General features: G+C 45.4%; 1 protein-coding gene across 2 annotated transcripts in view; it reads left to right on the top strand.

Annotated features, from left to right (window-relative positions):
* Positions 1-25432, top strand: part of LOC115094242 (inactive serine/threonine-protein kinase TEX14-like) — a 285279-nt gene that overhangs the window by 146754 nt on the left and 113093 nt on the right. For both annotated transcript variants that reach the window (XM_029607078.1, XM_029607080.1), the window contains exon 10: positions 8827-8975. In XM_029607078.1, the coding sequence (XP_029462938.1) occupies positions 8827-8975 (149 nt within the window). The remainder of the gene's footprint in view (positions 1-8826; positions 8976-25432) is intronic.

Here is a 25432-nt window from a genome sequence, read left to right as displayed (position 1 = left end):
AAATACCATTAACCATAACAAAAGTGTTCTGCATGCAGGTCTTTTGGGATCCCAGCTAGTGTAGAAGGGCTTGGGTACATCCCAGTAGTCTAGACTGATCTGGGATATGAACAGGAAAGGAAAATCAGTTATTTTGAGAATGGAAGTTTTTTCATTACCCTAATTTGAGCATTCAGTTTGGTTGGGGATTCCAACTTCCCTGAATGTACCCGGATCAATCCAGACTGCTGGGTTTTGCCTCCCTTCCAGCAGATGGAGACAGAGAAAACCTTGTAGAGTACCCCGTATTATCCTGGTGTGCTACCTGCATCTCCTCATTATTTCTCTGTCTCCACCAGATGGAGGTGGTGCAAAACCTGCGGTCGTCACCTTTTCTTGATGTGTTGGCAAATCTCTCATAAAAAAAAAAATATATATATATGTATATATATATATAGAGAGAGAGAGAGAGAAAATTAGCAGATCAAGCAGAACAACAGGAGCAACCTCCCAGGGGGTAGGTAGGTCCCGGTGGGGCCATCCCTCCTAGTTGTAGGGTTTGAGGAGCTGGGGTTGGTGATCCCGCAAGTAAGGAAACAGGGGGGTTTACTGGTAGTCCGGTCCCTCTCCCCCCCCCCCCCCAGTCCCAGTCCGATTGAAAAAAAAAAAAAAGAAAGAAGCAGCCTGTTAGCCTTTTTTTGGTTTGCGGCTGCAGCTGTGTTAAAAATAAATAAATAAATAAATAAATCGACAAGGAGCAAAAGGGAAACAATCAGACAGTTCCGGGGTAGACAGGGCAGGTTATTTGGGTGGCTGCAGCGGCATTTACTTGCGGGAGCGCTCGGTCTGCCTGGGCACACGTTTTCTCTGGTCTGTCATTGTCCCCCCCCATCCCTTCATGCAGCGTTCAGCTCGATGTGTGGTCTGCGGGGAGTCTACTTTGCAGCTCTCCCGATCTGGGCTCTGTCTGCAGTGCCTTCCTGGCGGGGAAGGGTCCTCTGAGCGACTGCCTAAGCTCCGTGGGGCTCTCAAACGTGCAGCCAGTCAGGACAGTCAGGCCGATCCATTCTTGCTGAGCACGGGAATGGCGGCCATTTTGGAAATATTTGCTGACGCGCGGCAAAGAGCATCGGGGGGAGGGGATCTCCCGCCCGATCTGTCACCGGTCCCCGGCAATCCTGAGGACATTCAGGATCCGCCCCTGGACATTTTGGATGATGGGCCTGATCCCCTGGTGGGGGAGGGGGCAGTCTTAATGCTTTTTCCTTGGACATTGTGCTTTTAATGCCCAAAGCGTTCCTGGCTACCCAGAACCAACAGAGTGGGGTCTCTCTGCAGGGGAGACCTGAAGGGCCTCCGAGGAAGGTTCCCAGATGTCAGGAGTCCCAGGGGTCGCTCCGGGTCAAGAAAATTCAGGGCCCTTCCCAGGGTCGGGGCTCCCATCCCAGCCGCTGTGGGCACTGGTCCTTCAGATGCGCTATCAGGCCCTCCGACCCTCCCGGGGTTGGACCCAGATGAAGACCTGGGCAAGGCGGCACCATTGGAGGGCAATGATCCTAAGGTGGTTCGCCTGTTTCATCGGGAGGAGTTGGACTCGCCCATTCCATGGGTCTTGGCAGAGCTTGGCTGGATCTTCCTCAAGAAGTCCTTCCTCAGGATTTGGTGGATCTGGTCCTTGCAGGGGTTACGAGGCCCATCCAGGATCTTTCCTCTTCATCCCATGCTTCAACAGTTAATGACCCTGGAGTGGTATGTTCTGGAGGCAGGCCTCAGAGTTGGAAGGGCGATGGACAAGTTGAATCCTTTGACCGAAGAGGTCTTGGAGCTCCTAAGGTTTCTCAAGGTGGATGCCTCCGTGTCCGTGGTCACCAAGAGGACCACGATCCCAGTGGTGATGCAGAATTCAAATTTGTGCCGTAGAACTGTGAATGAGAATGTACATAGTTCTGTTATTTTGAGATTGGAAGTTTTTTCATTACTCTAATTTGAGTGTTCAGTTTGGTTGGGGATTCCAACTTATTCCTCAGCTCATAAGAACATGCCATACTGGGTCAGACCAAGGGTCCATCAAGCCCAGCATCCTGTTTCCAACAGTGGCCAATCCAGGCCATAAGAACCTGGCAAGTACCCAAAAACTAAGCCTATTTCATGTTACCTTTGCTAGTAATAGCAGTGGCTATTTTCTAAGTCAACTTAATTAATAGCAGGTAATGGACTTCTCCTCCAAGAACTTATCCAGTCCTTTTTTAAACACAGCTATACTAACTGAACTAGCCACATCCTCTGGCAACAAATTCCAGAGTTTAATTGTGCGTTGAGGAAGAAATCCTTGGAATTTGGGAAGTGGTCATCGTGGCTTGGATACAGGTCAATACTCAGGGACTGCAGGAGGCACTCTTGCTTAAGTAGCAGTGCCTGAAAAGTTTTTATTCTCTGCCACCTTCTGCTGGTAGGGATGCAAAACCCACTTGTCTGGACTGATCTGTGGTATTCCAGGAACGAAAATTAGCAGGTAAGAACCAATTTTCCTTTAATATATCTGATATTAAGAATTGTACCTTGTTAAAAGCAAGCTAAGAAAAATGCCATGTTGATTCTCAGAACTTATAGGCCTATACCAAGCAATTACATTAGCAATATTAGTGTTTTTCTTTGTTTCATTACTTTCTATCACGTTACAAAGTTCTTTACAGTAAGCTAAATAATTGTATACAGGACCTGTCTCCCACTGAGTGGGTCCCAGAGAGATTTAAAAAGAGGAGTAAAATTCCAGGCTGGAAATGACTGGGAGTTCATGAGAGAGAGAGAGAAAGAGAAGAACTTCTACCAGATTTTGATGGATCTGTGTACTGGGAGGTGCAAAGGGAAAAGGCAGCCTGCCTAGGAAAAGTTCAGAGTCAAAGGCTGTTTTTAGCTAAAATCAGTCTGAAACTCAAGAGAGAGAGAGTGAAAGGGAAAAGGAATTGGAAAAACAGATTACAGCTATCAAACAGGTACTGGGAGGGCCCAGGATGGAGGAGGGTATCTTCCCTAAAGAGCTGGCATGTTTAAAAGAGAAGTGAAGAGAGTCTGTGATTTTTTATTTCTTGTACTGTGAATTTTGTTACAGTATTGGTGAACTATCCAGTGTGTGTTGTTTTTGGACTTGGTTTTGCCACCATTTTATTTGAGTAAAGACTTTATTTTGAACAACAAGCTGCAAGAGAACAGTGATTTTTTTGTGTTATTCATTGGTGTGCAGAAGAATCTCCGTGAATAGAACAAACCCTTCGCGTCTTGAAAATTGTGTGATTTCCCTGGTGTGGAAACCCCTGTATAATCATGGGGCCTTGCATGGTCCACGACCCTCCCTGTGTGCCCCATGCCCAGGACCTGAACAGAACAGGGGCTACACTTCTATCATGTTCACAACTATTTGTTTCTTTTGATCCAATCAAAGAAGGTCTACTAGTTACGAAGCAAATGCTCTCTGCCTGGGTATCCAACTGCATTTCATATTGCTCAACTAAGTCTGACTAGCAACTACATAGCCAAGAAAAGGCTCAACAAGTGGGAGCAACTTTGACTTTTTTTGTTTTTTTTTATTTATGCGTTTTCAAATAATTGACAATGAGTCACAATATTTCAACATTACATAACATATCCAATCCTCCGTTCATACATAGGCAATATCCCAATACTATATCTATTACAAAAAAATAATTACGTCCTAACCTGGACTCTTACAATTATAAGTATAATATAACTCAGGAATATAAGGAGATCCGAGATGTTAATGGGAACATCAATCATATGAAAAAAATTTTCAAGAAATTTTTGGAGAGAAAATTATATTTAACTTGCCCAAACTACTAGGTTGCCGCTGTCTCAGCTTGGTAATTATCCAAAAAGGAACGTAGATGTATTGGGTCATAATATATATACTTATTATTATTTATAAACATTAAACATTTGCAGGGATATCTAATAGTGATTTTTGCGCCCAGCTGCCTTGCTTCTTGGCACATCTCCAACATCTGTTTTCTGCGCAGTTGAGTACTTCTTGAAAGATCAGGATATATTCTTATTTTTTCACCATAGAAAAGCTTTTCTCTATTACGAGGGAAACATTTCAACAGTGAATCTCGATCTGATGGAAAAACAAAAGTACACAATACTGTTCCCCGATATTATGTTTGTTCTGATGTAGATGTTTCCAAAAAAGCAGTCAAATCTGCCCCTAACTCTAAGGGAGCATTTTGTTCTGCTTGAGTACTTTCTGTTACTCTTGATACAAAATATATTTTGGAAACAGGTGGTACTGCTTCATTTGGAATTTGTAAAACTTCCAAGATGTATTTCTTAAATTGGTCATGAAGTGATATTAATTTTACCGAAGGAAAATTTAATATCCTCAGATTTAAGTATTTTTGAGAATTTTCCAAAAATTCCAACTTATTAGATATATTTCCTTCGTTTTGTATCATTTTCACTTGAGTTTCTTTAACTTTGATCACATCTAATTCAATCTCTTTAATTTTCTTTTCATGAACTTCCATCACAGGTTTAAATTCCTTATCCTTTTGTTGAATATTAGTCACTGCCACAGTCAAAGTGAAGATAGCCTTCTCCAAGGCTACTAATGCGTTCCAAACCACGTCCAAAGTTATTTCTTGAGGTTTTGTTAATTTAAAGCTGAGATTTGGGCTTACCTCTTTAACCCGGCAGACCTCCGAGATTTTCTGCATTTCATCTGCCGGTTCCTCTCCCCCTTTGGTAACACTCCTAGGCATGTTTTCGTCCACCGAAGTCTGCTCGGTGGATCCTTGCTGTTCTCCCCGCTCCTCACGAGCGTCGACACACGCCGTCCCTCCGACAGGTCTTAACCCGGAAGCAGCCGTTGCCACCTGCGCTCCTGCTGGCCCCTCCGGTCGCCGAGCCCAGGCCTGCTCCAGGTTCCCGTCGTGGCCAGGGGGAGAGGGAGTATCGGGCGCCCCAGGACTCAAAGATGTTGATGGGTCCAATGGCGCCTGGGCGTGCTCCTCACCCTGCGCCGCGGACCTCCTCTCTGGGGTAGACATTTTGGGTGCGTTGAGAAAACCCTCGATTTTCGGCTGAAGGGGGTCTGGCGAAGCGGCGGCTGCGGACTCCTGCCTCACCCGCCCCTTTCGCTTCGTATGAGGCATTCTATTTCTTGAGGTAAGAAGAAAAAACAATCCAAATCTAGGAGCTCCTTTCAACACGTCCTCTCCTCAAGACGCCATCAACTTTGACTTTTTTAGCACACCTTCAATCAGTTTCAATTCAGGAAATCTACAAAGTGGGTACTTGGTTTTCTATCCACACTTTTGTTAAACTTTACTGTTTAGAAGACATTTCCCCAGGCAGTAGTAAAAAGCTTATTTAATGAAATGCTTCATGTCTCCTCCCAGTTGCATTGCTCTAAGTTGAAATTACTCCATCATACATTAAGAAAGAAATATGTCTTTTTGAGCTCTGAGAGAGTATGTTCCATGATGGCACTGTCCGGTGACATCATTCTCTTGTGTTACTGAATTGTCTTGCTGTCTACAGAGAACATTTGTTACAGGTAAGCAACTTTGCTTTCTCAGTGAACAAGCATGGCTGAATTCAGCCATTCAAGTGGAGACTCCCAAGCTTTCCCAAAGTAAGGAACTTTACTTTCTAAGCCACAGATTTGGAGCAGGGAAAACATTTACTCACATGCTTTTAATTTTCAAAAGTATACATATAAATTTACACACAGAAAGGTACACCTGTTATGAAGCAGGTATAACTTTCTGCGCATATGTGTATGTGCATACAGGAAGAACTCATGAATTTTAAATTTGCACATAAGTCCACACTGACCAGTAATCTTGAATGGAGCAAGTAATAAATCCTTTCAAACAAATAAGTCTGCTTTGAAAATGTGAGCTAAAGTCTGTAGGTATCACTACATGAGCTGTTATAAAATTACCCTCTCTGAGGGAAAATGTCAAAGGCATTTCCATGAATAAAAGAGTGCTTTATCAGTGGAAATAGCCTGTTATAAAATTGCTTGCCTGCACAAAGAGAAGGCGCTTCCCAAACCTGTCCTGGTGAACCTACAGCCAGTCAGGTTTTCAGGATATCCACAATGAATATGCATGAGGTAAATTTGCATATCATGGAGACTCAATATATGCAAATATAACTTCATCACCAGATGTAGTCTATACACCAATGGGGCCATAAAATAATTTGTTTTTCTTGGGGACTGGATCAGCCAGGCTAGCTCCTTCACAGTATCTTTCCCCAGGGTCTGGGTCCTTTGTTACTGGGGGGAAAGGAATTTCTTTTCAAGGCCCGGAGTGACAGAGGTGCCTTTGTACTCTTTTCCCTGGGTGAGGTATACTTTATGTCCTACTGTGAGTGCTGCACGTACCAAATAACACACCAGAGTCTCTGCTTGGATGTTCTTTTGAATGTCCTAAAGAACATAATTTACTGAGGGTGAATCAGGTGAGTAATGGCACAGTTCAAAATAGTTCTTAGCATCACAGCTGGACTTTTAGTGTACGTCTTTCCTCTATCTGTGCATGTGTCTCTTATCACCAGGGCAAGGGAAACATTCACTTTCCAGGACTTGGATAGTGAAGATCCCAAATGGGCAGGGTATCCTTGTGTGGGCAGGAAAGCCCCTCCAAATTGGCAAAATTGGTAACTCAGTCACAGCACAGAGAGTCCGTCTCATTCACAGTTCAGCTCTCACTCTTTTGTTCCCTGTGCGTAAGCAGATCAGTCCAGACTCCTGGGTTTTCCATCCCTGCCAGCAGATGGAGACAGAGGAAGTTTTACTGACACTGTACATAAACTAGTGTGCCATCTGCAGTCCTTCAGTATTTCTCTGTCTCCAGAAGATGGTAGATGGTGCAAAACCTGTAGTCAGAGAGACATATTTGATGGAAAAAAAGGGATTTTGGAAGATGTCTTCATCTTTCCAGGGGGTTGTGAGGTACTGGTAGGGCATTCCCCCCTGGTTTGAGGCAGATGAGCAGGGGGTTGGTGGCCCTTCTATAAACTCATCTGGATATTCAGTGAGGTGGACATCTGGTGGTCTAGATCCCTCAACTACCTTGAGGTAGTGGTGAGATTGGCTGTCAGCTCTGCATTGCAAGCCTGAGGAGCAGGAAAGTATTATCTTCTTTTCTTTGCGGGCACTGGCACTTTAAAGTTTTGTTTAAAAAAGAAAAAGGAGGCCTTTGTCTTGTTTCTTTTCAGATGTGCTTCAGTGTTCTTCAGGCCGCTAGCAGCTGCAGCATTTGGGTGAACAAGGCTGGTGCCTGTGAGTTTTTAACCCATTGTAAGTGTCTCCCTGGGGTGACCCGGCTCAATCCGTAGCAGCTTCTGACCACATATGATGGCCTGTGGCAGTTTATGCCAAGCTTGTGGGGGATCGTGGGCCAGGCTTAATTGGGAATGATTATGTTCGGGGTGGGCTGCTGGAGGTGAAGACTCTTTGGGTGCGCTCTCTTCGAGATCCAGGTTGACCGTGCCTAAGGCTCAGCGACTAGCAATTCTTCTAGCACGGGAATGGCAACCATTTTGCATCCTGCAGCCGAATCAGCTATGATAATGGGAGGGCTGGGAAGACTCCGATGTATTCTGCTGTGACTGGCACTGGGGGAGTTCAGGGAGATACTGAATTGGAGAATTTTTCTCTGGATTTGGTGTTTTTGTTGATGATGACTCCCCCCAGATTGGAACTCTGAGGTGTCCCAGCCATTTTCGACGGATTTTGTTCTGCTAAACAAGGCATATTTGGCCAAGAAGGCCGGATCGGGAAGGAAGTCTGGGTCCCAGTCTGCGGCAGCGTACGGAGGGTGTAGGGGATTTGGACTTTGGGCCTTTTTTCGTCTGCTCCTGATGCGCAGGAGGACTCTAATGACCCCATAGTTGCTGGTGCAGTGCCGGGGGGGGGGGTGTCCCAGATGTGGGAGCTGTGCTGGATACGGATGACGTGGCGAATGTGGATGCTATGGATGGGGACTCTGAGGAGGTTTCCGTGGCTGAATAAGAAAAATGCTCCTGCACTGCCACCTAATTTGAAAACCAAAAGCACTGCCTCCAGACTCTCAGTAGATAGCTGCTTAAATGACCTCAAGGGAATGGCCATCCTAGCTCCCTCAAAGTGAGAGGCTGTACTGAATGACACCTCCTCCACCATATCAAAACTTTCTGTTTCTAGCTAAAGGAGTTACCAGGGCACTACTGGTAATGAACCCCAGTGGGTTATTACACAAATTTATCTCATACATATTTGTTGTGGATATCCTGAAAACCCGACTGACAGTGGGGTCCCCAGGACAGGTTTGGGAAGCCCTCACCTAGAGTCTATGTGTATGTGCTGAACCGCAGCAAGTAGAGAGCCTTAGAGAGCCATTTTCAAGGTCATTTACAGATATTTACCTGGGGAAAACTGTCTAAAAATTGCCCCCTAGGCAGCTGACACATGCTTTTTCACAATATGTGTACTTTTAGGCACATTTAGAAGAGGCATTGCCTGGGATGTATTTGGATGGGATCATAAAATAGCACATACAGCTTCTACTTTCAAATCTATGCAAGTTATTTTCCATTGAAATTTTACCCACACAAAAAGCAGGTGTGAAGTGTATGAGTACTATGTACCGTAGCAGTTTTTAGTGGGTTAGTAGATACATACTTTCTCTTTGAAAATTAGATAAAAATACCTGCAGACTTTGCACCTAGAAGGGAAGTTAGAAAATTACACCCTTAAGGATCTCCAGTGGCCCTCCTGTTTCTGACAGACCTTTTATACTATGAGTGTGCCACCATCTTTTATTGTGTTTTCGTATATTTCAGTGAGGAGAAGGCTAAAGGGAACAACTGGAGTCCACCCATTCCCCCTCAGCTCTACAACTGGCTGCCTCTGGAAGTGATGCAAGACCGACCAACTACCTCCAAGTCAGACTGTTACAGTTTCTGTGCCATCATTCAAGAGATATTTACAGGTCAGGCAGCATGCAGTGTAGCTTCATTACATAGGAGATAGTGTGCTTTTTTTTTTAGGGGGATGAAAGAATAAGGTGAAAGCAAGAATACAGGACAACAAATGAGGAAGAATTATCTCCTGGGGTGTATATGCAGCACAGTCTCAGTCATAAGGAGGTCCATATATAGTCGTGGTGTGGCTCGAGTAAACTTATCCAGCTAATTTAGCCCATTTATTTATTGGCACAGCCATGCCACTGAATATAAACAGCTTTTTCACAGGACAAGCAGGATGGTAGTCCTCACATATGGGTGACATCACAGGATGGAGCCCAATCATGGAACACTTTTGTCAAAGTTTCTAGAACTTTGACTGGCACCTACTGGGCATGCCCAGTATGGCACTAAACCTGCAGCCAGCAGGGGTCCCCCTTCAGTCTTCTTTTTTCCGCACAGCAGTAGCCACGTGGGTTAAGGAGCTCCACAGAGATTCCTGACAGGAATTTTCCTCACGGAATTACTAAAAACTGTCATATCCCACAGGGGTCCCTCTCTTGAATTTTTGCTTCCGCGGTACTCCGGTAAGTTTTTACCCATTTTCGGTTGATTCCCGGCGAGTTTGGCCCTCGCGGCCTACTGGCCGTCGACCGTACCGCGGCTAAATTTTTCAAAGGCTATGGCGTCGGAGTTCCGTCGGTGCCCGGACTGTACTCGCACCATGTTCATAACAGACCCGCATAAAGTCTGTGTAATGTGTCTCAGGTGCGAGCATGATGTCCTGACTTGCACCAAATGTGCCTTAATGACACCAAAAGGTCACAAGGCCAGAATGGAGAAAATGGACTTCTCTTCCGTTCTCAAAGAACATAAGAACATAAGAAAATGCCATACTGGGTCAGACCAAGGGTCCATCAAGCCCAGCATCCTGTTTCCAACAGTGGCCAATCCAGGCCATAAGAACCTGGCAAGTACCCAAAAACTAAGTCTATTCCATGTAACCATTGCTAATGGCAGTGGCTATTCTCTAAGTGAACTTAATAGCAGGTAATGGACTTCTCCTCCAAGAACTTATCCAATCCTTTTTTAAACACAGCTATACTAACTGCACGAACCACATTCTCTGGCAACAAATTCCAGAGTTTAATTGTGCGTTGAGTAAAAAAGAACTTTCTCCGATTAGTTTTAAATGTGCCCCATGCTAACTTCATGGAGTGTCCCCTAGTCTTTCTACTATCCGAAAGAGTAAATAACCGATTCACATCTACCCGTTCTAGACCTCTCATGATTTTAAACACCTCTATCATATCCCCCCTCAGTCGTCTCTTCTCCAAGCTGAAAAGTCCTAACCTCTTTAGTCTTTCCTCTATTGCATCGACGTCGTCTGAACCGGCACCATCCTCTTTACGCCAGTATTGGCCACCGGCCGGTGACGGTCCGGTGTCGACGACTTCTCGGCCTTTGACTACCTCTACTCCCCCTCAGCACCGAGGGGATTGTAGAGAGAAACATCGGCATCGACACCAGAAGTCTCGGACCATTGATGAAGGAAAATCATCGACCTCGCCATCGTCCGAGCCACCATTGAAGAAACCCCGTCCAGAAAAGGCACCGATCCTTTCTGCGACCGGATCACCGAGGCAACCCTCACCCAGACGGGTATCGGGAGCCGCGACTCCTCCTTTAATGGTGGTCCCTCCGGCTATGCCTCTGCCTCCTTCTTTCCTTCCGGAGCCGGGGCTGCTTGCTCCAGGTCTCCGTGAAGAACTGGACCGGATGGTTCAGGAGGCCATCGATGAGGAGATGCACAGACTCCAAGGTCCCCCAGCGCCGAAATCGGTGCCAGTCACAGAATCGACCATCGATTCCATTCCGGCAGCATTAGCACCGCTGCTCTAAAAGATGGAAGCGCTTATAGCCGTTTTTCCACCGATGGATCCTGGGTCACCGATGGCTCTGGGTCTTCCCCGTTTACCCTGTCATCGGGAGGGGAAACACCATTCTGCATTCCTCCATCGGGAGTCTGCCGATGCCTCAACCATTGATGCTGATGCGACCATCAGCACCACCGATCCATCCATTGGTGCTCTCGATGCCTGCATCGGTGCCCTCGATGCCTGCATCGGTGCCTCCAGTACTTCCCTCGATGCCTTCAGATCCTAGACCAGGACCTTCAGGAATACCATCGTCCCGTCCTTCTCAGGTTCCTACAGGGACAGGTGCTGATCCCTATGACATCTGGACTGACGATTCATCTCAAGACACCAATGATTTACCATCACCACCTTCTCCTACTGAAAGTAGGAAGCGTTCTCCTCCAGAGAGCTTGTCCTTCATTGATTTTGTGAAGGAAATGTCTGAATTGGTTCCCTTCCAATTACAGACTGAGCAAGATGATAGGCACCAAATGATGGAGCTGTTACAATTCCTGGATGCTCCCAAGGAAATAACCTCCATCCCTATTCACCAGGTTCTTTTGGATCTCCTTAAAAAGAACTGGGAACACCCTGGTTCTGTTGCTCCAGTCAACAGGGAAGCTGATACCACTTATTTGGTCCAGTCAGCCCCAGGATCCCAGAAACCTCAGCTGGATCACCAATCTGTGGTTGTAGAATCGATCCAAAAGAGGGCAAAAAGATCAAAACCCCACTCTTCCTTTCCCCCAGGTAAGGAACAGAAATTCCTGGATGCCATTGGCCGGCGTGTCTTCCAGGGATCAATGCTTATCTCTCGGATTGCCTCTTACCAGCTGTATATGACCCAGTACAACAGGGTCTTATTCAAGCAGATACAGGACTTTGTAGAGTCCCTGCCTCAGCAATTCCAGGAACAGCTTCAAGCCCTGAAACAAGGGCTTCGAGGCAGGGAAGCATGAAATCAGATCCTCTTATGATATCTTCGACACTGCTTCCAGGGTATCTGCAACTGCTATTTCGGTAAAAAGATGGGCCTGGCTTAAGTCGTCGGACTAGCGCCCTGAAGTACAAGACAGATTATCTGATCTGCCCTGCATAGGCGACAATCTGTTTGGCGAACAGATTCAGCGGACAATGGCGGAACTCAAGGACCATCATGAGACCCTTTGCCAGCTCTCTCTGATGTCCTCTGAGTATTCCTCCAAGCAGCCTTTCAGGAAGGATACTAAAAAGTCATTCTTCCGTCCAAAGAAGTCCTATCCACCACTGTCTAGAACTCGTTCCACGAGACCTTTCCAAAAGGCACAGTCTCGTCAACCACGGAAACAAAAGCTGCAGGTAGCTCCTCAGCCGTGCCCTGCTTCCGGCTTTTGACTCCTGCATAGAGAGCAGCAGCCAGTTTCCACTGCCTCAAATACCAGTGGGAGGTCAATTGTGCCATTTCAAGAACAAGTGGCACACAATCACCTTAGACCAGTGGGTCCTTGCCATAATCTCTCAAGGTTATCACCTGAACTTTCTCTCCATCCCACCGGACTCCCCACTTCTAACGACGTGGAGAATATCCAACCACTCACTTCTCCTGGAGCAGGAGGTCTCCCTCCTCCTCCAGTCCAGAGCAATAGAACCAGTGCCCTACTCCCAACAAGGCCTAGGATTATATTCCCGGTACTTTTTAATCCCCAAAACATCAGGCGGCATTCGTCCAATTCTGGACCTACGTGCCCTCAACAAGTACCTCCACCAAGAAAAGTTCAAGATGGTAACCTTGGGTTCCCTCCTTCCTCTTCTGCAAAAAGGAGACTGGCTCTGCTCTCTCGATCTCCAAGACGCGCACACACACATTGCGATAACTCGATCTCATCACAGGTTCCCGAGATTTCTGGTAGGGCCCAAGCACTATCAGTACTGAATGCTACCATTCGGCCTGGCATCTACACCACGAGTCTTCACCAAGTGCCTTGTAGTAGTAGCAGCCTTCCTTAGGACTCAAGGTGTTCACGTCTACCCCTATCTAGACGATTGGTTGATCAAAGCTCCCACTCAGTAGACAACTTCTGCTCTCTCACTCGCAGCCAACACTATTAGCCAAGAGACACGTTCTCCCTCTCATGGGCAACCGGTCTCCTATACGCATTCCCTCCACTTCCACTTCTCTCGAAGACTCTCGTGAAGTTACGTCAGGACAAGGGAACCATGATCCTGATAGCACCTCACTGGCCACGCCAAGTGTGGTTTCCAATACTTCAGGATCTCTCCATTCGCAGGCACATTCCCTTGGGAAAGGACCCGCTTCTAATCACTCAAAACGGCGGGTGCCTACTTCACCCCAGTCTTCAAGCCTTGTCCCTGATGGCATGGATGTTGAAAGGTTAATCCTTCAGCCACTTAACCTTTCTGAACCAGTTTCCCGTGTACTGATTGCTTCACGCAAGCCTTCCATGAGAAAATCGTATTCTTACAAATGGACCAGGTTTACGTCATGGTGCTCTTCTTAGTCCCTTGACCCCTTTACCTGTCCAATCACGAAGTTTCTAGACTATCTCTGGCACTTGTCAGAGTCAGGTCTAAAAACTTCCTCCATCAGGATGCATGTCAGTTCGGAAGCCGCCTTCCATAAAGGTGTCGGGGATGTTCCCATATCAGTACAACTCCTTGTAACACGTTTTTTGAAGGGCTTGCTTCACCTCAAGCCTCCTCTGCATCCTCCGGCCCCTTCTTGGGACCTCAGCCTAGTTTTGGGTCAGCTCATGAAACCACCATTCAAGCCTCTTCAATCCTGTGACCTTCGTTATCTCACATGGAAAGTGATTTTCCTTTTGGCAATCACTTCCGCTCGCAGAGTTAGTGAATTACAGGCTCTAGTTACCTATCCGTCTTACACTAAACTTCTGAAGGACCGGGCAGTACTCCGCACTCACCCTAAATTCTTGCCTAAGGTAGTTTTGGACTTTCATCTCAATCAATCAATTATACTACCTACCTTTTTTCCTAGGCCCCATTCCAATCCAGGAGAACAGGCTCTGCATACCCTTGACTGCAAACGGGCTCTAGCGTTTTACCTAGACCGTACAGCTGCCCACAGGACAAGCACTCAATTGTTTGTCTCTTTCCATCCTACCAAATTGGGGCAGCCTGTGGGTAAACAGACTCTCTCCTCCTGGTTGGCGGACTGCATATCCTTTTGCTATCAGCAAGCGGGCATTCCACTTCAAGACCATGTTAAAGCACACTCTGTGAGGGCCATGGCAACTTCAGTAGTACACGTACGCTCAATGCCACTTCCTGACATTTGCAGGGCTGCCACCAGGAGTTCTCTCCATACCTTTACAGCCCATTATTGCTTAGACAAAGCCGGAAGACAAGATTCCATCTTCGGCCAGTGTGTCTTGCGCAAACTATTTACAACGTGACGTACCAACACCCTTCCGACTGCCCGGTGGGGTTCAGGATGCCCTCGGCCAAATTTCATCCGAGGCCTAGTGCCTTGCACACCTGAGTACATTTGGTGCATACTCTGACATCCTCAGCTCGGTACTCACCCATATGTGAGGACTACCATCCTGCTTGTCCTGTGAGAAAGCAAATGTTGCTTACCTGTAACAGGTGTTCTCACAGGACAGCAGGATGTTAGTCCTCACGAAACCCGCCCGCCGCCCCGCGGTGTTGGGTTCGTAACGTTTTCTTATTTTATTTTCGGCACTACCTGTAGCTTTTTAACAAGACTGAAGGGGGACCCCTGCTGGCTGCAGGGTTAGAGCCATGCTAGGCATGCCCAGTAGGGGCCAGTCAAAGTTCTGGAAACTTTGACAAAAGTGTTCTGTGATTGGGCTCCATCCTGTGATCCATCCCATATGTGAGGACATCCTGCTGTCCTGTGAGAACATCTGTTACAGGTAAGCAAGATTTGCTTTCTACTAGAGCAAGGGAAACATTCATCCTCCAGGGCTTGGATAAATGAGGCTCCCAAGTGAGCAGAGGTATCCTTGTTTGGGATGAAAATCCTCTCCACACTGGTCAGAAGAAAAAGATAACACAATCTCTGCACAGAGTCTCAATTTTCTCTTTCCCTAGGGGTGAAGACTCCAAGTGGGGGTCCGCAGGATTATTTCAAGTTTGATCTCATAGTTCTTCAGATGTAACTCTTGCTCACTCTCTGGATCCCTAGATAGAACAGCTCTCAGATGTTCCTCTTTCACGGTAGAAAGGGAGGGCAGCAAAACCTTTCCTCTCAGGTCTTCTAAGCAAAAAATCTTTTCCCAAAACTGAGTCTAAAAACTACCAGAAGACCTTGCAATGGGTCACCACCATAGCTCTGTCCTTCAGGATGGTGCAAAGGGGCAGGTGTTCTCTATCCTGGGCCCCCCCAGGGAAAGGTTTTCCTGTGACCTCTCTCCAGGCAACAATTAGGGGTTTCATAAGGCTTCTTATAAAGAAACAATCTTTGAAAAATCCTAAATCAACTTGGGATGCAAACCTTTCCAGCCAGTGAGTGGATTGGAAGAGTAGCTCCCCATTCTCCTTCAAGGACACTAAGCCAGAGTGCCTGAGCCCTAAAGGTAGGCCCAAAAATCCAAAAATAGTTAAAAGCTCCAACACCTCCTTGAATTTCAAAAATCAGGCTGCACTGCTTCAAGCACTCAAGGAGAGCTGCTTATATAACCACAAGGGGATGGCCATCCCAGCTTCCTCAAAAGGAGGGGCTGTACCTAATGGTGCCTCCCCTTACCCACTAGCCTGTACTGTTCTAGCAACAGAAGTTAAATAAGGTTTATTAGTAATGAACCCCAAAGGGTCATTACATATGGTTAGAGTTTGTATATAAATATATGAAGGATGTTAAGAACATAAGAACATGCCATACTGGGTCAGACCATGGGTCCATCAAGCCCAGCATACTGTTTCCAACAGTGGCCAATCCAGGCTACAAGTACCTGGCACATACCCAAAAACTAAGTCTATTCCTTGTTACCGTTGCTAGTAATAGCGGTGGTTATTATCTAAGTCAACTTAATTAATAGCAGGTAATGGACTTCTCCTCCAAGAACTTATCCAATCCTTTTTTAAACACAGCTATACTAACTGCACTAACCACATCTTCTGGCAACAAATTCCAGAGTTTAATTGTGCGTTGAGTAAAAAAGAACTTTCTCCGATTAGTTTTAAACGTGCCCCATGCTAACTTCATGAAGTGCCCCCTAGTCTTTCTATTATCCGAAAGAGTAAATAACCGATTCACATCTACCCGTTCTAGACCTCTCATGATTTTAAACACTTCTATCATATCCCCCCTCAGCCATCTCTTCTCCAAGCTGAAAAGTCCTAACCTCTTTAGTCTTTCCTCATAGGGGAGCTATTCCATTCCCTTTATCATTTTGGTCGCCCTTCTCTGTACCTTCTCCATCGCAATTATATCTTTTTTGAGATGCAGCGACCAGAATTGTACACAGTATTCAAGGTGCGGTCTCACCATGGAGCGATACAGAGGCATTATGACATTTTCCGTTTTATTCACCATTAGCAAGAAGAGTAGATATGAAACCAAGGTTAAAAACTGCCCAGGCAATAATAAAGTGCAATTATCTCATGATTTTGTGATGGTGGAATCAGCGCTAAAAGAACTAAGAAATCAGGAGCCCAATATTCAGTAAGCTGGCAATCAAAGTTAGCTGGATGACTTGCCCCAGATATTCAGTAGGATATACGTTCCACTGAATATATTCAGCTGTGCTTGAATATAACTGGTTAGATTTTTTAGTTATTCAGCCTTTTCTGGCCAAGTAAATAGCTACTTAACAGAATATCTTCAAAGATATCCTGTTAAATTGCACTGTCATAATAATAATAATAATAATAAAGATGAAAATGGGCTTGTGGCCTGATTCTGCCCTTCCCCCACCCCCAAATTGCAGATAAGGCCCTGTCAGGCTATACATCCCCCCTCCCCCTAATCCCCTTAAACATGGCAATAATCCCCAGGGGTCTGCACGTCAGCCCCCCACACCCTCTTTCCCCATTCTGAAAATAAATATTAAATTAAGGCCACAGCCACCCCCATGGACACTGCCACCCACTCAAAGTAAAAATTGCAGTCTGGCCAGAACCCTCCGGCCCCCTCCCACATCCCCCTGATACCTAATAGTCCGGGAGCAATGTAGAAACTTAGCCGCGCCCAGCATGTTCCACACTGCTTCTGTAAGAAGGCTTGGAGGGAAAGATAAGAAGTTCTATCTTGGCCATATAGAGGCCAATATTCAGTGCTGCTTTGCTGGATAAGTAGGGAATTATTTGGCTAAGTGGTGGTGGCTTAATATCTGGTCCCACTCAGCAGGCACCACTTAGCCAGATTACTATTTATCTGGCTAAGTAGTTAGCCAAATAAGTGGTGGGCAGGATATGAGTGTTCTGGGAGGAAATACTTATCTGGCTGACATAGCAATGTTTGAACTTATCTGGTTATGTTAACCAGAAAAGTTAGATCTACTCAGTAGCAGGTCTAAAGTTAGACGGATAAGACTTATCAGCTAACTAAAATTATAGTTATGAATTATTATAAATTATTAACATTATAACAAAAATTATAGTTATGAAACCGATTGTATGAAGAGACTTTACCATCTCTTACACTTAATACCTGTGAACCATGCCTCAATTAGCATTCAAGATATATTTTTATCCTTTGTCTGGTCACTTGTAATTGTGAATATTTGTGTTGTAAACCGTTGTGATCTAGTGATTCTCACTTGGAACGACAGTATATAAAACCTATAAATAAATAATGATCTATTAAGGTGTATTCAGTGTTATAGCCATATCACTGAATATCCCATGTAAGTTATCCGACTAACTTGCCTAACAACTCAGTTTTGAATATTGACCTATTAAGTTTAAGATGGCAAGGTAAGATAAGTAGGCTGAGATTTAGGACTGGATTCTTGGTGTTCTGGTATGTAAGGGAATCATCAAGAGAGAAACATCTGGAGACACCCCACGGAATTTCCACTCTTGGTCACAATACACTGCCATGTGAAGTTTGGGATTCAATGTGGACCTCAGGAACTGTGAGAAGGAATCCAGTCACTGTTTTGGAATTCTCCAGCTAAAACAATTATCTTTCCTTACCATGAAGGATACACATGTTCCAAGCCCCGTCCTAGAGGGATACATCCACAGAGGTAGACAGCATTCAATCCAATTTTCTTCTCTGTCGCCCAGAATGCTTCTCCCTAGTGTGTATAAAAATGTGATTTTACTCCTGGGGGAATTCTGTGCAGAAAAATTGTAAAATTCTGCGCACAAAAACTTAAAATTATGCAAACTTTATATTGGTCAAAATAACACAATTTACATGACAGTCTTTAAGTAATTACATTTTAAGTTAATACAGAAAAAAGTTATTACTTAGAGATGCAGAATTTTAAATATTTTGAGCAGTATTTCCCTAGAAATTCACTGTAAGAGTGTCCGTTCCACTTGCTCTCCCTACTCCCCTGGCCACTTTGCCCTCTCAGGCCCCAACTCCTCCACCTGCTAGTATCTCTCCCTTCCACATCTAGGCTCAACCCCTTCCACTCTATCGCCAGGCCCAGAGTTTGACCTCGTTTTCAGTACTGCTCCTTACACAGGCTCCCTCTCTCCCTCCCTCTCTCACACATATGCTCCCTCTCTCTAGTACATATGCGCACACCCTCATAAAAGCTTCCTCAGTCTCTCGCACACACACATCCCCTCATACAGGGCCCCTCCTCTCTTGCATACACACCCACACAAGCTCCCTTTCTCTCTTATGCAGACATCCTCACACAGGCTACCTATGTCTCTCTCTCTCTTGCACCCCTTCATACAGGCTCTGTCTCACACAAACACAATCCCTTCACACAGGCTAGCCCTTCACAAACACACGTTCCCTGTACGTACCTGGATCAGTCCAGACAGTGGGTTATGTCCCCAATCCAGCAGATGGAGTCAGCACAAGCTTTGAGGGGGCGTATCCATATATACTACTACCCCCTCTGTAGGAGTCCAGTATCTTCTTGTAACCGTCTCTTTTTAGTCAGTAAGGAGGTCCAGACAACTGATCCGTAAAGATAGACTTTTATTGCCAGCAAGATGCAGCTAAGACAAAGGCTCAGTACAACTGCATGCCCCTCCCCTCCAGGAGCAGACTCTTATGCACTTTACAGTTCTTATCTTTTACACATGCGTTCTAAGCATTGCTGAGCAAGCATATTCCGGCTGAAGGGGCTACTGACCCCCTCCCTAGACACCCTGGAACTTTCGTGAAACTTCTCCCATGTTCTGCAGGAGAGGCTGCTGGGACTTGCAGTTCTGGAAAGGAATTCGCGAGTCTGCAGTAATACAGCCCTTCACATAATACATCCATTGTTCTATTCTAGGTTACAGCAGTGAAAGCTTATCAGAGAATAAGAACAGCGAAGCCAAAAAAATGAAAATGTGCAATGTGCTGACAGAAAGTTTCTCAATGTCCTAATTACAGCTGTATTGCAGACTGTAAGTAAACCCGTCATGAAGCAGGGAATTCTGGTACATGAAGTCCTTTGTCAGGTTGAAGCGTTCAGACCCCTTCATTCCCCCCTTTGATACTTATCATTATTTATGAAAAGTATCACACCATCACAACGCAACTGTGGAGCTGAAAGAAACAGAAACAAGAAAAATTAGCAATTTGAGTTCTCAGGGGGCCCTAATTTCCCAAACAGTCCGATGGTTTCTTCACGGGTTTGAGACGGATGGGCCCTAATGGCTCCACCCCCCTTTGTAGCCCGAACTTGTCATGTATGGGAAGATGGCCCAGGATAAAACATGAGGATGGTTAAACAGGTTCTATAGGCTCAGAGGAATACATGTACAGTGACAGAAGCTGCGTGGCTGTTTTGCGTTCAGCAATGTCCTTCATCACCCGACGAAGGCGGTTTGAGCAAGAAAGGAATAATTCAGGGTCCTAAAAAACAAAACAGAATTAAACTGGCTGGGATAACAAACAAGCTCTTAAATCCACCGATCATGGAAAACCAACCACGGAATCCATTGGTCCAGTCCCAAGCACTATTCCATTGCTGGACAGGGACGTGTGCCATCTTGACCATGCGATCAGTGATGTCTTGGATAACCTTGTTTTGGTCATCTACCTGTAAACAACAATTGGAGAGGTTAAATGTTCCACAAACCCTCCTTCCTGGGCCAGAGGATAATCTAAAACCAATCTATTCTGGTACACTGCAGTCATAATTTTGGTATTTTGTTTTGCCCAGAGTTTAAGAGCGAAAGCAGTCGTTGGTGATGAGCTCCAGGACTGCCTGAAGCCTGATGATTCGATGCAATTAATACTGCTTGGAAGGGTTCCCGAGTTGCCCCTTTTTGCTGCTTCATCTGCTCTCTGATTTCCTTGACAATAGGGTTTGATTTCCTGGTGTGTGCTTTGCAATGCATTACAGCCACCTTGCGAGGAAGCCAAACTGCGTCTAGTAATTCACGTACTTCTGATGCATTGTTCAATTGTTTTCCCTCTATAATGCTCCATGCACTTGAATTGTAAGGAAGGCATATTTAGAGTCTGTATAGATATTTACAGTTTGTCCTTCTGCCAACTGCAGAGCTCGAGTAAGGGCAATTAGTTCAGCTTTTTGTGCAGATGTTCCTGGGGGAAGAGGTTGAGCCTCAACGATTTCATCTTCGGATACAACAGCATATCCAGCAGAACGTATCTCATGAATGATTTGGCTGCTCCCATCAGTGAATAAAGTCCAAGCTCCTTGCCAGGGTTGATCCCTCAGGTCTGGTCTACTGGAATGTATTGTAGTCATGACTTCTTCACAATCATGGGCAACTGGTTCAGGTGCCGGCATAAGAGTGGCCGGGTTCAAGTTTTTGCTGTCTTGTATTTGAATTTCAGGTGTTTCACACAGTAAGGCTTAATACTTGACGAGACGTGAATTAGTCATTCATTTTGGTCCATGGGTCTCTAGCAGTCCTTGAATGGTGTGGGGAGTTGTTACATTCAGAGTTTGACCAAAAGTTAATTTGACTGCTTCTGGAATTAGTAAGCATGCAGCCGCAATGCTTTGAAGGCAACCAGGCCATCCTTTTGCAACATTGTCCATTCCTTTTGACAGATATGCAACAGGTCGTTCCTATGATTCTAGAGTTTGAGTCAATACCCCAATGGCCATTCCTTTCTTTTCATCGACGAATAGATGGAATGGTTTCATCACATCTGGCAATCCTAAGGCAGGTGGTTCAATTAAGGCTTCTTTTAGTCGACGTAAGCTTGCCAGCTCGTTTCCTTCCCACTGGAAGGGTTGAGATTCTGCCTCTTTACCCCGCAGCTTGTCGTACAGGGGTTGAGCAATAACTGCATAGTTAGCAATCCACAGCCTACAGTATCCTGCAGCTCCCAGGAACGCCCGGAGCTCTTTCTTACAAGTGGGTACAGGTTGATCTCTTATAGAACTGGTGCGAGAAATCCCCAGACATCGGGTTCCTCCACGTATTTGGAAGCCTAAATACTCTACTTCCAATTCACAGATTTGCGCTTTCTTTTTACTTGCACGATACCCTTTTGAGTACAACGTCTTTAGCAGCTGAAGAGTGGATACCGCACATTCGAGGTACGTCTCTCGAAACAACAGAAGGTCATCCACGTATTGTATGACTGGCCCATACTTTACTTGATACATCTTTAAGTCTTTTGCCAGTTGCTCACCGAACAGCGTAGGTGAGTGCCTAAACCCTTAAGGCAACCTAGTCCATGTGTACTGCTGCTTTTACTCCAGTATCTGCATTTTCCCATGTGAAAGCAAAAATCTTTTGACATTCCTCCGCTACCGGAACGGAGAAGAAGGCATCTTTCAGATCAATGACACTGTACCACTTTGATGCAGGAGAGACTTGAGCCAAGATTGAATACGGATTTGGGACGAGGGCTACTAGATCTGCTACTTGACTATTCACTTTTCTTAAGTCTTGTACTGGTCGATAGTCATTAGATCCAGGCTTCTTTACTGGCAACAAAGGGGTGTTCCAAGCAGATCGGATTCGCCGAAGAATGCCCAAATCATACAGTCTTTGCAGGTGTATCTGAATTCCTTGTCTGGCCATATACGGAATGGGGTATTGAGATTGATTAATCACCTGTGCATTCTGTTTCATCTCTATCCATATGGGGGTAGCGTCGATAGCTATTCCTCCCGGGTTCTGTTCGAACCATACTTGGGGTACACTATCCATCAGTTGTCTTCGTTTTTGTTGAGGGGGGTGTTGTTTTCATATCGATGTTCGATGGTTCGTTCGACTATGGGAAGATGTAGTCTCCATTCTTCTTGGAGGGGACAGATGAGTATCACTGGATGGTCCCCGAAGGAGGCTTTAACTTCTCCTGTTGGTTGAAATCTCAATGTGGTCTGAGGCTTACACAGCAGGTTCCATCCGATAAGGGATACCATGGTCCCGCCTACTTGTATACTTCATTCTTTCTGCAGAGGGGCAGTGAGTACCTGACCTGAGGCGCCCACTATAGAAACAGTCTCTTTCGTCGGGGGGGCCGATTGGTGCAGTCATGACAGATCGTTGGCCTCTGAGTCCAACAGGCCCCTGATTTTTGTTGTGTTACCTCGTGGATCTCCACCAGAGGGTCAGTGGGGATTCTTCCCTCCCGGTCTCTTCAGGCTGTATGCTCCTTGTCGCCTCCCCCGCCATCTGCCAGTGGGGGTTGTCCGATCTCCTTCCTCCTCGGCCCCTTTGTGTCGGTGCAGGTCCATTTTTGTCGTTAGTCTTCACTGCAGGGCTCCCGTATTTCTTTTGCCATTCTTCACAGTCTCTCTTCCAATGGCCTTCATTTTTGCAGTACGCACACTGATTCTTTCCCAAAGGGGGGGGGGTCTTGTTCCCCCTCCTCTTCGCGGTCTGCCATTGTCTTGGCTCCTTCCCGTCCGCGTGTCCTCGAGAGCGGCGGCTAACAGTCACTTTCTCCTTCATGTCTCTACTTGCTTCTCTCTTTTCTCTTCCACTTCTCTATTTCCACATACCTGGTCTGCTATAGCTTTTAACTGGCTGAGGCTCATGCCCTCAAAGCCTTCGGCCTTCTGCAGGTTCTTTCGGATGTCAGGTCTATTATTAAGTTCCTGGTTGCAGGGACGGGCCCTTTTCTTCTCTTCCTGATCCCGTTCCCATACATCTCAAAATACGATGAAAAGATCACAGTCCATCTGGAAATTGAATAGGTGACCTGCGCCTGGAGGCAAATCAGTTCTGACGAGGCTGAGAAGCTGCAAAACATTGCTTCCTTCTTACTTGTAAGTTTGGCATTGGGTTAATTCAATAAAGTCAACCTGGATCTGCAGGCAAGGATCCAGGGGAGGCGCTTTAGGTGTGCAGGAGTGATGATCAAACCCTTGGAAGCCTTGTACCAATTACATTGCAAACACTAAGAACATATGGTAATAGCCAGAGCCCAGCCCCCACCAGTGGTAAAAGAACATAATTGCAATATATATATATATATATATATATATGTGTGTGTGTGTGTGGGCCACTACTTTATCATTTGGGTCGACTCATATTTGCTCTTGTTCCTAATCTTGCATAGTGGCCCCTTCTCTTGCCCACAACTTCCAATAATCCTTAACTTGCGCCTGCCACTGAATCAAAATTTTTAATATTAAGTCTTTGTTTTCTCCGGTTTTTTTTTTTTTTTTACAAACGGCATCCTGTAATTCCCACAGTCAGAACTGCAGCTGTCTTATCTTGCCGCTTGCTATGCTCTGTATATTTAACAAAGCTTTAACAAAGGTCCCATTCTTAATCATTTCTCCTCTAATTTTCCCAGAGACAGCTTCAAAATAAACTGCGTCAGCAAAAGAGAGTTCATACTTTATCATGCGTTCCAATGTAACTTTTAAATAACAGATAATATATAGGAGACAAGTAAGAACAATAATTAACATGGTATTAGAGAATAGAAAGATAAGCATAGGGAGGACACTGGGATAGAAGATATGAGAAAACTAAAACTTCTGATTAGCAATGCCAGCATGAAACGCACAGCCATATTGAATGCCTACGCACTACGTACTGACGCGCAGTGGGACGCACCACCATTCCACTTTGTACTGTAACAATTAATTTGCTGCTATAAAATGTCTTAAAAATAGCCTGCATCATAAGGCACTAAATGATTTGTAAGGGACCCTTGGTTCTGGTATTTCTTTGCAAGTAGCAATCCTTTGTCAGATTACAGACAGTTTTAGCAAGGACCTTGGAGAATAAATTTAATCAGCAGAAACTCTGAGCTACAAAAACTTCAACTTCTGTGAAACAGCCACAATTCTATCTTTATTCACATACGCACACCATCAACTAACTTTCAATAATGTTCTGTTAAAACAAACGAAACAATTTTTCTCTCTCTTTGTCTTCATTACCCAGGCTAGCCCAATGTCCTTTTTTTTTTTTTTTTTTTTTTTTTTCTCTCTCTGGCTCGATCCCCTCCTCTCTCCTGTAATTATCTCTGCCGTTAACCCTTAACTGCCATCAAGTTCTAAACTTTAACACCAGTAAATGCATTCTTCAGCAATCAAATCAGTATTTTAACTTAACACTGTAAATTAATTAGTTGTATAGTAGTCTTGTGCAGCATTTGTAACCCAAAATCTCTTCTTATTAGGGTTTAAAACAATTAAAAACAAAGAATCCCTGGTACATGTGCTTGCAATTCACAGATAGCAGTTACATACATTACAATCCTTAATTAATAATGGGGACTTCCAGTTCCCCATTTTGTGCGCCTGAGCCACCATTACGAGGGCGGCTCCCTCCACTAACTTCTTTGCCCACGACGGAGGATTCTCAATAACTGCAATCCAAGCAGTTATGTACGGTTAATCCTCAGGGCAACCCGGATTCCCTTCTTCACTAACTATTTTCAGGACCCTTGTGGCCGTTTGGAAATTGAAAGTTCCTTCCGGAGGCCAATTTACACACAAACCGGGCCACCTATGGGTGCATCGTTGAATCATTCCGGGTTTAGTACATTTATGTCTATCGAACACTTCCCTATAGTGTTCCGTCATGACTTTTAATGGAGTAGAACCGCCCCCTCCCATTAGGATAGAATCACAGACAAAGGAGGGAAGGGAAGACGGATAGGTAAGGGGTCCGTATCCGTCAGACACAAAAGGGTCACTTTCACACAACAAGAAACCTATTCCCACTATCGTATGCGTTACTTCTTTTTCCTCTTTTTATGCGCGTGGCTTTCGGAATGCAATTCCTACCAAACCACCGCTTGGGGTGTGATCAAAGCCCCCTCGGTCCCCTCACGGATGGACCGGTTATTTGCTACTCTTTTAGCTATTCTTCTCTTTTCCCATCATTCCCATAATACTCGCCTGCAGGGTTCTTCCGATCGTCACGAAAGCCTTCTTCCCAGATCACCAGCCCAAAGGTCTCAGAGGATCTCCGTGGAATGACCCCCTCAGATACCTGATCACTGAACTCAGCGGTGGCCACTCACCAGGCAAGTCTGGGGGATCACTCCGCCACAAAAT

This window comes from Rhinatrema bivittatum, chromosome 6 (assembly GCF_901001135.1).
Source record: "Rhinatrema bivittatum chromosome 6, aRhiBiv1.1, whole genome shotgun sequence".
Classification (NCBI taxonomy): domain Eukaryota; kingdom Metazoa; phylum Chordata; class Amphibia; order Gymnophiona; family Rhinatrematidae; genus Rhinatrema; species Rhinatrema bivittatum.
Note: the sequence above shows the minus strand (reverse complement) of the source record. Positions and strands in the feature narration are given on the sequence as shown.